Source organism: Archocentrus centrarchus, chromosome 20 (assembly GCF_007364275.1).
Source record: "Archocentrus centrarchus isolate MPI-CPG fArcCen1 chromosome 20, fArcCen1, whole genome shotgun sequence".
In the NCBI taxonomy this organism is placed as follows: Eukaryota; Metazoa; Chordata; class Actinopteri; order Cichliformes; family Cichlidae; genus Archocentrus; species Archocentrus centrarchus.
The window spans coordinates 29,610,016-29,622,527 of NC_044365.1; the positions used below are offsets into that span (position 1 = coordinate 29,610,016).

A 12,512-nucleotide genomic window follows, 5' to 3' on the forward strand; every position below is an offset into this window, starting at 1 on the left:
GCAGCTGTTGCAGTAGCAATTAAGATTCAACTCTTTTAGCAACCAAAGACCTAAACTTGACTTTGAAAGCAGCAAACATCCACATTCGCTTGACCCCCGACAACAAAACTACATTATCATCGCAGAAATCTGTGTTAAGCCCCACTTCAAAAACACTTGCAATGTGGGTTGTTTTGATGTATAAAAATGGAGCTCTGCTTGCAGGCAAACACCATGCTGCTTTACAAGCATTACACTTCTAATGACCTGGGTCAGAGCACAGGCTGTTCTGCAAGTCTGTGGGCTGTGTTGCTTAGCATTACTTATAACATGTCAAAGTTCATGGAGCAGGGCTATTTCAGACAGCACACACACACACAAAAAAAGGACACAAAAACACAAATGCAATAAGTCACTGAAAGGTTTTGATTAATGTAATACACACTCGTTCCACAATACAAAACAGCCACAGTCTGTTTTGGAACCAAAGATTTTTTTTGGAGGCATCTTCATGGGTTAGGCATGGTCTCATTTGAAAACAGTGAAAAGGGAAGAAAAAGGGCAGAAAAGGAACTCGCATACGCGCGGCCCTCACACAGAAACAAACGGCAATTTCAAAACTGAAACCACCGTGTTTGAGAGGCTTCAGGAGTGGATCTACATCGCATCTGCTGGCTTTGGAAACAGGTGTGATCTGAGAGTCACCACCAACGTGAGAAAGAGCTCCTCTCAGACACCGTTTCTACAAACAAATCCCAGGAGAATTTTCATGATACGCAGATAATCAGAAAATGCCCACCTAGGTGCGAGGGGGACACAGAAGTTGCTTGGATGCCTGCAGGCCCACACCGCTCACCCTGAATGCAAATCACTAGGGCTGCATAAAACGATTATTTTAGTAATCGAGTATTCTATCGATTATTCCAGCGATTAATCGAGTAATCGGATAAGAAATACTTTTTTTTATTAACAGTTTATCTGCATATTTTAACTTCCGTAATGCAGTTTCTCGCCATGTGAACAAACAGCGGTGAATGGAGCAGCTACAAAGTTCTCTTTTCTTCACCTTAACACTTGCTGATCAGGTGCTTGATGAAGGACCTCCAGCTGTTTCACAGATTTAATGGTGGTTACTAAAAGAAAAAGCTGCTGTTTTGGACGCTGGAAAAACGTTTCCTTTTTCACTACTTGAGCTCACCGTCACAGCTTCGCCTCTTTGCGCTTGCGCAGTTAAAACCGCTGCCTGCTATGAGTGTTTTGAAAAACTAGTGGCTGCGGGAGCCATGGCGCATGTGTGAGTAATGGTGTAATGCTTTGTATTCACAAGCATTCTCGAAAATACGTTTCTACTGCAGGTCTATATTTAGTCACTAATAAGGGATTAAAGTATAAAAAATATTTTGAAGGAGCCCCTCGGTCCTGGGGGGCGGGCCTTCCGGTACCGAACCATCGCTAGTGCTAATGGCCCGCGCTCGCTAGCAAACCAGTTCTGGTAGCTACAGCTGAAGTAAAGACAAAAATAGCAGATGAAATTCTCAGCGAGCACAACACACACAGACACACAGAGAGCAGTGGAGGCGTGGAAATGCATGTCAGCGACAGTTGCCACCCGTCCCGTAAAGTACGGAACACGGCATGTTACGGAGCCGTATTCCACGGAGTCCCGTAACATACGGGGTTCTGTATTTTACGAGACAGGTGGCAACTCTAGTGATGATCCACTCTGTGTTAAATGAAATCCATCGCAGCGACGGAGAGCTTTTTAGAATGTGTGCTTGTGTATACGTGAGTGATTCACACTCCAGACCAGTAGGTGGCGGTAATGCAGTTCTATGTTGGTTTGCCAGCCCCCAATAAACCCACAAAAAAACGTCAGCACTAATGCTGCTAATGCTAGTGAGGAGCGCCGCTTACACCGAGACAGCTGAGCGCGGCAGAGTTTAAACGAAGCATCGACACAGTAAATTTGTGTCGATAAATTTTTAGAATCGATTTAATCGAGTTAATCGATGAATCGTTGCAGCCCTACAAATCACACACACGAGGAATCTACAGCACCACAACACACACGCTTACCCAGAGACACAGGAAGACAGGCAAGCCCACAAAGCCACAATGTCGTGCCACAAGAGTGTTTATCAATTATTTGACCAACTGGCCAGTTATCAGTGATGGTGGTTGAATATTAGCTTGAATATGCAAATACTGTTCTTTATCACAGAGCGTCGGCTAACTCATGTCATCCTCAACCACTAAAAAAAAAAGGGTGTTAACACAAATCAATGTAGTGGTCTCCACTGCAGGTCAGTCAGAACTGTTAAAAACCTGTTTGAAAGTTTGTGTTTAAGCGCCCTCTTAAATAGACCCGTCAGATTATAGATTAAAGCCAAAGTTGCCCATTTTAATACTAAGCCAGTTTTCCACAAGATTGCACGGATTGAGCGATAGTGTAATCTCGATGGCAGATCTGAGCTTTTAAGGGTGTTAAGTTGTTGGGAATGTCCCATAAGACGGACTTTGGTTTGTTGTACTAAGGAGACAACAGCTCACATCAAGCGTTTGAAGTCGAAGCGCACGGGCAGGAGCGGCGTGCGTTTTCTCTGTTAGAAGGCTGTAAAACAAAGTCATTTAACACCTGCCGACACTTTGAGCCACAGCGAGAGCTACGAGGGCTTTTCCCCTTTATCACAGCGCACGCACAAAAGTCCAGAGACACGCAGGCGTTCAATTAAGCTTCCAGAAGTACATTTAAGTACACAACTGATCTCCATCTTTTATTACACCATGACACAAATTTCAAATATACATAATGAGTACCGTGTTCTTCAGTTCAGTGTATGATACATTTATTTACGGTTTCTCTTAGAGCATATCCAAATTGAACAAACAACAAAAAGAAAAGAACCAAATACCCACTTTAGAGGAAAAAAAAAAAAAAGGTACAATTATCAGAGACACTGCAACACAGAGACAAAATGCAAGAGACAGAGAAGGAATAATTATGATCAGTGTTCTCTTCAATTTCACATTGCCAACGGATTAAAAAAAAAACAAAAACAAAACATTCACAATAGTGATAATCTCCATGTATAAGACTCTGAATTAAACAAAAAGATATATGTATATAATAAAGAACAAAATAGTAAAGTGAAGTGCAAATTTCTTTGGAAGTTGGAATAAAGTATGTTTTTCTTCATTAAGACATAAATAAGTTATAAAATAGAAGCTATCAAAACAAAAACCAGAGACAGACTGAAGAAATAAAGGCAAGACATTTTTTTTTTTTTTTAAACAGTTTCAAGTAGGCGATACTTCTGAGCCGTACAGACACACTGTACAATGCATTCTAAATAATCCACACAGCCATTTGGTGGTTCAGACCTTCAGTATAATTAATGTGACTGCTCCTTTTGATCCCAAACTGGCGCCCATTATTTTGTTAATGAAACCCATCAGGCTGCGCTCGGAGTTTTGTTTCCTAAAGACGAATGATACTCTTCTGTAACAAGAAGTACTGCACTAAAACTTAAAGCAAACTCGGTGATAGCTCCAAGTCCAGAAATGTCCGGGTTCCTCGTTATCACTGTGGGTTAACCTTGATACTGTAGGGTTTCTTCTCACCTCTCCTCTCTTCCTGGTGTGAAATGACAATGCTAACACTGACTAATGAAAACAAATCCTAGTCCTTGATGACGCTTCTGTCATGATTAATAGTTACGGAGAGGAAATATGAGCCGAGGGAAACCTCAGAAGCTTTCATTGCAAAACCATCCCTGTTTACCTTTAAGTAAGAAGTAGTCCTGCTGCACAGACTTTAAAATCAATACAACTTTCAGCAAAATCTGTCAAAATTGACTGAACTATACACTTGACTTCCATCTGCTTGAAAATGAACATATGCTTTTTCCCGGTAAAACGAAATGCTCCCAAAAAAGCGCAGCGGTTGGTCAGTTAATCGAGATGGTGAATCGGTCAGTGTTGGGATTACTTCTTTCTCTGGAAGACGTTGGCCAGCATGGCGCCAGAGGTAGTCAGCTGACCCATCTTGCTTAGAAACTTGGTCTTGGCATCCTCACCCACTAAACTGGATGCAATTGACATAGAGCTACGGAGGGAAAAAATAAGTATAAAGTTAGAATGCGGACATGATGCAACATTAAACTTTAGCCATTTTTAATTTGAATGTATGAAATCAAAACTGCAGAAAATCCCTACATAATCTCCTGTCATGTCACCCTCTGCTCCACTTCTTTAGAAAGGAAATGCTGTTTGCCAATTCAGCCCCTCCTGATTTTTACGGTCTAACAGCTCCTCAAGTTCCTCTTTTGAGTTTGTTCGGATTCAGACTGATACAGAGAAGCAGTTAGTGCCAAACTGCTGCATTGCTCAACAGAAGGACAAAAGGTAACAGTAACGCCAAACACGAGTCAGTTGATCTAGAGTTCTTACTCTGACTGGTAAACATCTTTATGTGACTTCTAGATCAATGCTGGCATTTGACAATAAACCAGGAATTTGGTATCAATGTGCTTCATGACCTGTGATGCATTTTAGTCTATGCTTTTGTGCATCACTTGTGGTTCATAAGCATTTATTTGTACATCAAATTTCATAGATCTGAGTTGGAAACTCTAATATGTATCCATCCATCTTCTTCCGCTTATCTGGGGTCAGGTTGCGGAGGCACCAGCCTAAGCAGAGAAGCCCAGACCTCCCTCTCAACAGCCACTTCCTCCAGCTCAGCCGGGGACCCCAAGGTGTTTCCAGGCCAGCCAAGAGATATAATCTCTCCAGCGTGTCCTGGGTCTACCACGGGGCCACTGCACATACCCGGACATACCCGGACCACTGCACCCAAGAGGCACCCAGGAGGCATCCTATTCAGATGCCTGAACCACCTCAACTGCCTCCTTTCTAATATGTAGTCTCAGTTATATCAAATTACAACCACATCGTGCAGTATTTTGGTAAACAATTCACCGAGAACAGAATCTCACGGGTTTTATAGCTAAATAAATCAAATGGGGCTTAAAATGCTCAAAACTTTCCAAGCCTCTTTTCTCTGAGGTCAAATCTCCTTAAAAAGTAAAAATCCAAGTTATCAATTACGGGCAGAGAAGCTGAAGCCAAGCTTGGCAGAACAAAATGAAAAAGTAGGTAAAATCTCTCAGCATGAGCACAGAGACTTTAAACACACACAAAGCTGAGAATACGCATCGGCACGCACAGACCTATACACACTTCCTGCATTTACACACACACACACACACACACACACTTCTTTCACCCCTCTTTTTAATGAGCTCCAACTATACATGATCAACATCTCTCTCTCTCTCCCTCTATGAAGAGACTCATGTGCAGTTTCGATACTTACAAATACTCGTAATGCCCTTGGGATAAACCCACAATATGGGCTGCGTCCCAATACTCCCTCTACATGGTAGGGCAGGGGTAGGGAACTCCAGGCCTCGAGAGCCGGTGTCCTGCAGGTTTTAGATGTGTCCCTGATCCAGCACACCTGAACCACATATAGAAGGCATTAGCAGGACTCTGGAGAACTTGACTGCAGACTGAGGAGGTAATTCAGTCATTTGATTCAGGTGTGCTGGATCAGGGACACATCTAAAAGCTGCAGGACACCGGCTCTCGAGGCCTGGAGTTCCCTACCCCTGTGGTAGGGCTACTTCACTATTTAACACCATCTTCATCCGTTGCCATCTCATGCAATAAAAGCCAATATTTTAAAATCCCTTTCAGAAGAATGTCACAATGTGAATGTGAGTGCGTTGCTCCTTACCCTTGTGGGTCTGCCATCGCTCTGTTTTCCACCTTGATTTCACACTCCTTGATCATCGAGTTAAGAATCACCTGTGAATAACAAACAGATTTAGCTGAAATGTTACATCTACAAAAAACGGCGTTTCTCCATGTTTCAGCTTTATTACCATTACTTTTACCTTTCCGTGAACTCACATTACTGTCTTTCATTTTCCCATTTCAGCCATTTACCCTTTGCTTTTCTCAATTTATTTCACCGCATTGGTTTTCATTAGATCTTTTCTTCTGCTTTTCTGTGTGTTTCCCGAGTCTTCAGCTTTTATGTCTTTGCTTAATGAATGCCAGGCTAACAACAGAAATGGCTGCCTCTAGTCAGGAAATTGCTAGAAAAGTGAGGAACGCAGTACTCAGTACTGCAAAAATGGAAAAATAAATTTCATACTAAGGCAAATTAATACAGAAGCAAACTGAAACAGAAATAATGTGTCACATTTTAGAAACTAATGCCTATTTTTTTTTTTTAATTAATTTTGGCAGTATTAGTCCTCTGTAAAGTTTTTATGAGTTCATGTGTTTTACAGCATTAAATATTTCGTATCTGTTAGTGTCTGGTATGCAGAGCTTACAGACAGGGTGGATGTGTTGTGAATGAAAAAGTCAGCTGACCATTAGTCACCTTGGCTAAATGCTCACATGAAATGGATCGCGTGAGATTCCAAGACACAAATATATATATGAGAGGTGTGTGTATGAGTGTGTGTGCGAAAGCGGTAAAGGGTCAGATTGTCTTTTTTTTTTTTTTGTCTTTTGTGTGAGATCTCATAGCAGTAACAGACTGAAAGAATGAATTTAAAAAAAGGCAGTTGATTTTGCTCATTAACATAAAAAGCTACATTCAGCTGCTCCCTCATTCACATGGGTTCGCCACAGCTGGCAGCTTCGCATGTTTGATTTAGCAGATTTTTATGCCCGACGCCCTTTTTGACGCAACCTCAAAGGAATTTGTGGCTAATCAATATATAAACATGTAAACGATTTACTGTATTCGTGTGTGCATGCATGAACAGCAGAGTCAAGAGCCCAACTGATCCAGAATTTTCAAGACTGATCCAGATACTTGATGATTAAAACTTCTTTCAGGTACACAAAACATGAATAGATTTCCATAACATTTGTTATGTGTAGTTATTTATGAGTTCTTACTAACATAATATAACATTTTACTGTCACAACAAGGTTTTGATTACTCGTTCTGCCCGACTTCGCTCGGATCGGCTGGCTGTTGTGTTTGTGGTGGGAAGTTGCAGACTGTCCTCAGAGAGGCGTACCATGGAGTGAGAATAATGCGCACACACATACATGTATATACACACACACAGACACTTTAAATAGTGGATGAGAACACCTGGTGAAAGCCCTAACTCCTCCCTGTACCTTGCAAAAACCATTTGTATCACTTTTAAAACTGAGTCATGCTGGGACATTGCTTCAAATCATCACAGTTTGTTCCACAGCTTCACTCCACATACAGAGAAGCACTGTATGGTCTTTACCTTACAATACAAAGCACTGTGAGGTGACTGCTGTAATTTGGCACTATATAAATAAAACTGAATTGAATGCAAAAATGTTTTAGTGTTGTATTGTTGTCAAATACAGGGAGGTTTTAAATTTACATTTTCCATGAATAGCTGCACAGGCAGAGACGACCCTCACTAAGTCCTGATGCAGCCCCGGTCATTTTGCCCTACAAGCAGGTTTGAAATATGACAGAAACCACTCAGTTCAGAAAAGAGCTTCAAGAGTTGCTCCTAGTAGGCTTTCAAGGGGTGAAGAGTTTAAACCGATTCTTTTATTTACAGCATGTTTTAAGTGCAGTATAGATTCTCTACAGCAGCTCAAACTGTGCATCACATTGTCACTGGATTGCGCATGAATCCAGTTGGTTATGAAGAAAATTTATAAACATTTTTATATTTGATTCTAATCTGCTGTTAAGTCTCTTTTACACTACTGGAACTGCAGCTAGTGGAACACAGAACTCACAAAACTAAAGTAATTTCCATGTTTCCTTTATTAGGCTATAGGACCGTAACCTTTAATGTTTAAATGGAGCCAGTTTAAAGTTTCAGAGCTCTAATGTGCAGCTGTCAGGTCTGAAATAAACATCAGCACTGAGAGCGCATTAAAACAATTAACTCAAATTAAAATGTTTACTACTGTGTGCCAAGTTACCAGATTATTGATTTTCTGCACCACTAATCACGTCTCATTTGCAACAACGTTGCATTTTTTATGTTCTTTAGAGGATTTTAATGATCATTTTATCATCATTATTGTCTGATAACCTCTCTGATTGGAGTATCCTGCACTCACAGGAGCGCTCTGTCTTTCTGAAGCAGAAAGCCCGGCTTAAAAGAGAAAGTTGATAATCATCATCATGATACCTCAGCACTGAGTGGAGTTTTAGATTTTGTCAAGCATGCCAATGCAATGAAAGCCTGCCTGTGTTGAACTTCCTTTGTATTCTGCCCCTCCGGTGGATAAACTATGCAACACCAACTCTCACACCTCTTCTTTACGTTTTAAATTTTCATTTATCGGCAGTTATAAATGCTGCTAGCGATATATCACCAATCAACTAATACTGTCCAATATATCTACACCGGCCGAGGTCGATGTCTGAGAAGCCCTCTCCCATAAATCTGCAAGCGTGACTTTGTTTTTCTCCTGACCTCGTGCTCTGGAGAGAGCTGCTCCATGTCGGCACGCAGACACCTGAGGCCAGGCAAGAAGTGGTTGACCATCACCTCCTCGGAAATGACTGGGCTGGAAGTTAAGGAGTTGACTGAAATAATACAGGCATCCAAAATTCAAATGCAAGTGTTCAGTTTCAAGTCTACTTAAAACCACGTGGTTCTCCACAAACCACATCTACTGATTTAGATCAAATATGGAAAAAGACATAATGAAAAAGCTTTAAACCAGTTCTAGAAATGATCAGATTGGAGGTGTTCACTTCAAGAATATTGTTGCTGATAAATAGGTTAATAAGAAAAAAAAATTCATGAGAAATCCACTTCATTAGTGTGTAACTACAAGGCACACTCCACCCATCTGTGAACAAAAATAGGTTTACACAAACTTAAAATTTCAACCCCACGTTCCTTCATCCTGGCCTACACGTGTTCTGCCACCCATTAAATTCAGTGGAACTATATGGGGCCAGCGGCGAGCTAGTCTTTATTTTTAGAGATGGAAATGCACAGTTTCAGAGCTTGTCACACTGATTACAGGAGAAAGAAGTGCAGTGGGAGGTAGAGGCTGAGGTTAGGGCTATACCTCCTGGACGCGACTGCGCTGTAAAATCACAGCCTGACAAAAATCCACAGGAATGATCCTCAGAACAGCTGTCCTCTATCTGTGTGTGTGTGTGTGTGTGTGTGTGTGTGTGTGTGTGTGTGTGTGTGTTGGACCTGGGTGGGGTTGGGTTGACAGTAAAGATGAGAAAAAAAAAAAGAGGGAGAAATAGAGGAAAAAGAATCACAGAAACAGCCGAGATGATATAAACGTGAGTCCTATCCTGGGAACTGTTCCTGAGGATTGGAGCTGATGTTCAGTCCTTTCCCTCACTTTCTCCCTCTCTCATCCTTTCCTTTGCTTAACCAACCCCGTAATTACCTCTGGCCTCAAAGTGGAGGCAGCTTATTTTTCCTTTCTCCTTCTGCCAAATGACAGTCAAATCCTGCCAATACACACAACGAACCATACACGGAGGCACCGAGACCACGCTGATACATACCAGCACATCTCGAGTATAGCTAGGAACTAACCGGTAACACTTATGGTCTCTTTACTGACTTACTGTTACAACATTAACTCTGAACCCCATCCAAGCTTGACAGACTTCTGGTAAATCCTTTGGAAACCCATGACTACAGAATAAAAGGAGGAGCGGACTACTCATATTTCCTTTTAGAGTGGGTTAGTATTAAGCTATTAATTTAGTATTAAGACTATAAGTCTCTATCAAGAATGGAAATCCAATCTAACCAGCATATAGCCCAGCTGAACCATAACCTTTAAAAGGATACAGCAGCAGGAGAGGGCGCTGTAGGCCTCAAACAGCTGAGTGGCAATGTCAATCCTCTTGTTTTCCACGCTCTGGCTGTTGTTAGCCAGCGCAAGCTTGTGAAGGTGTGGCAGCACAACTAGAGGAATAGCAAAGATCCAGACAATTGGTTACATCACAGAATAAGTACGAGTAAACAATAAAATGAACAGATTAAAAAAAAAAAGCTGTGAATCCTGCAAAGCTACTCTAAGCAGACTCCAAGAATAATAAAAATACTGAGCCGGAAATTAGCGCATAGAGTGCCATTTAAACAGTTAGTATTGAAGCTTTTTTCATGAATTAGCGTCTTTTCCCATACACTCGTCTCTGAAGCGTGGCTCTGCATTAGGCCCAACCCTTCCGAATGTCCTGATGATCTCCATGTGCAAAGAGTGCTGATCTTGGTACTGAGGGTCTTCCAGGAATGAAGCCAGCTGCATCTTTACACGCTCCAGCAGCTAAATACATGTAAGCAAAAGTATTCTTATACATTTTAGCATGATAATGGTTTTAAAAAAGTTTTCAATTAATTTCAGCTACATATATGGCTAGTGTGCATTTTGACAGTTCCCTACCTCTTTTTGAGTGACAGTCTCCATGATGGTCCCAAAGGCGGGAATAGTGGATATCCTCACTGAGCTACAAACAGCAAGAATGCAAGAAAATGCTTTGACCACTGACAGTCAATGAATCACTACTTTAGGTGTTCTCCAGTAGCGTGCCTTTAAGGCAGACTTGCAATGACTCAAACATTATCTGCAAAAAGGTTTTCGGATCTATTTCACAATGTGGGAATCGACAAATTATTGGGTTAACCACATTAAAAGAAGTCAGATGTGTTCAGGGTATGTCATCAGTAGGGAGGCACTAATCAAGACCATGCAAGGAATTTTCAAACAATGCGGCTAAGAGATTCTAATATTGACTTTTTTTAAATATTTGTACACATTTTCTATTACAGTGGCACCTCTAGTGTCAAACAAGGATTTATACCAAAACCCACAAAGAATCAAAGAATTAGGACTACTTTGGCTGACACATGTTGTAGGTTTTGCATAAATATAGTGATTACAGTGTAATGACATGCTGGTAACCACAATGATAACTGAGGTGGTTACTGTACTGCCAGTTCAGGATCTGCATTCTGCCCAAGTTATTACACGTCCATAAACTGTGAAATTTAAACATGTGTCAATGCCAAGTGCATGGCCCATGAATGCGATCAGTCAGACGTAAGTCAGGTTTTATTAACTGGTAAGCTGATATAGTGGGTTTATTTTTGGACTGGGCATCTAAAATGGGGATCATCTGACCAGTCATAAGATCTGGCTACTCATCCAAATTCAAAAAACAGCAACATTTTGCAAGTAATATTTGACCCACATCTGTATTTAAATTTTAATATTTCAGTTCAATTCATTCATGTTATTCTACAAGAAAAATCAAACTAAAAAAAAAATGTAAAAAGGGCTAAAATTACTAGATCTGCTATAAAAATACAAAAACAATATTAATCAATGACTGAAATGAATGGCAGTAAGCAAGGTTAATGGGGTGTCGTTAGAGCGATGTTAAATAATCATTCCACAGTCCACAGTAGGACCAGAAAAGCCAGAAGTGGTCTGAGAGATCACTGGAGTTAATTTAAAAGAAATAAAATAAAATAAAAAAGTTTCTCATAATTTCTCTAAACATTTTTTTTTATTTATAAACTGCTAATTAAGAGCACAGCAACATATGTAAGGCTACACTAAAACCAAACCAAAACAAAACAAAACAAAGATACATTAAGGGTTAAATAAATTTGTGTTTATAGTACGATTTGGGGAAAAGCATATGTACCAATAAATATATTTCATTACAGGGAACGATGAGATGAAAAGGGCTGCATTCCAGCAGTGATGCCACAAATTTGATTAGTGTTGAATTAGATGCATCCATGCCAGAAACCCTTTGAATTATTGCCAAGACATGGCTCAAAAGACTGACCGTTGCTCATAGTCTGCTGTATGTTCATCAGTTCAGTGTGACACAGGGCTGAAGGTAAATTTGTTTGCAGACGAATCCAAAGATTGTCAGAACTATTATGCATAAACTATTTCCTGCAGGACTGGACAGTGGAGATTTTAGTATTTATCCAGCCATAAATGTTTAGTCAGTCACTGTGACTCACTGGTTCTGGATGAGTGTGTATTGAACATGGGATAGAAGGAAAAAAGAGGCCAATGAATTCAGGCTCTTACTTCCTCATTCGCTGAGTTCTGTGGTAGTTAAAGAAAATGCCAAGTTAGCATCATTTCGATGCCAGCTCAGCAAGACAAGATTTTTTTTTTTTCTTTTTGGATATACACACTGTAAGGATGCAGCCCACAAAATGACAGTCTTTACAGAGAGATTTTTTTGTGTCAATTGACTCACAATTCAGGCCCACTGCACAGAGTTATAAGGGCTGGAGCCGCCCGGCGATCTACTAATGCTTCACTCATGCCTCGGAGAATCAACTGCAAACCCACCACACAGCAGGATGAGAGAAAGGGAGGGGTGCCATGGGACGGGACAGAAAGAGTAGGATGGAGGGAAATAAATCAAGAAGAAAGAGAGGTGAAAGAAAGAGGTAAAGGTAGACTAGATAAAACAG

The 12,512-nt window shown here is 40.8% G+C and overlaps 1 protein-coding gene across 3 annotated transcripts in view; it reads right to left on the reverse strand.

Moving 5' to 3' along the window:
- Positions 1–2,726: 2,726 nt before the first annotated feature.
- Positions 2,727–12,512, reverse strand: part of relch (RAB11 binding and LisH domain, coiled-coil and HEAT repeat containing) — a 38,736-nt gene continuing 28,950 nt past the window's right edge. For all 3 annotated transcript variants that reach the window (XM_030756516.1, XM_030756515.1, XM_030756517.1), the window contains 6 exons: positions 10,450–10,513; positions 10,194–10,332; positions 9,855–9,971; positions 8,496–8,584; positions 5,780–5,850; positions 2,727–4,084 (listed from right to left, as the gene is read on the reverse strand). In XM_030756516.1, the coding sequence (XP_030612376.1) occupies positions 3,964–4,084; positions 5,780–5,850; positions 8,496–8,584; positions 9,855–9,971; positions 10,194–10,332; positions 10,450–10,513 (601 nt within the window). In that variant the 3' untranslated portion in view covers positions 2,727–3,963. The remainder of the gene's footprint in view (positions 4,085–5,779; positions 5,851–8,495; positions 8,585–9,854; positions 9,972–10,193; positions 10,333–10,449; positions 10,514–12,512) is intronic.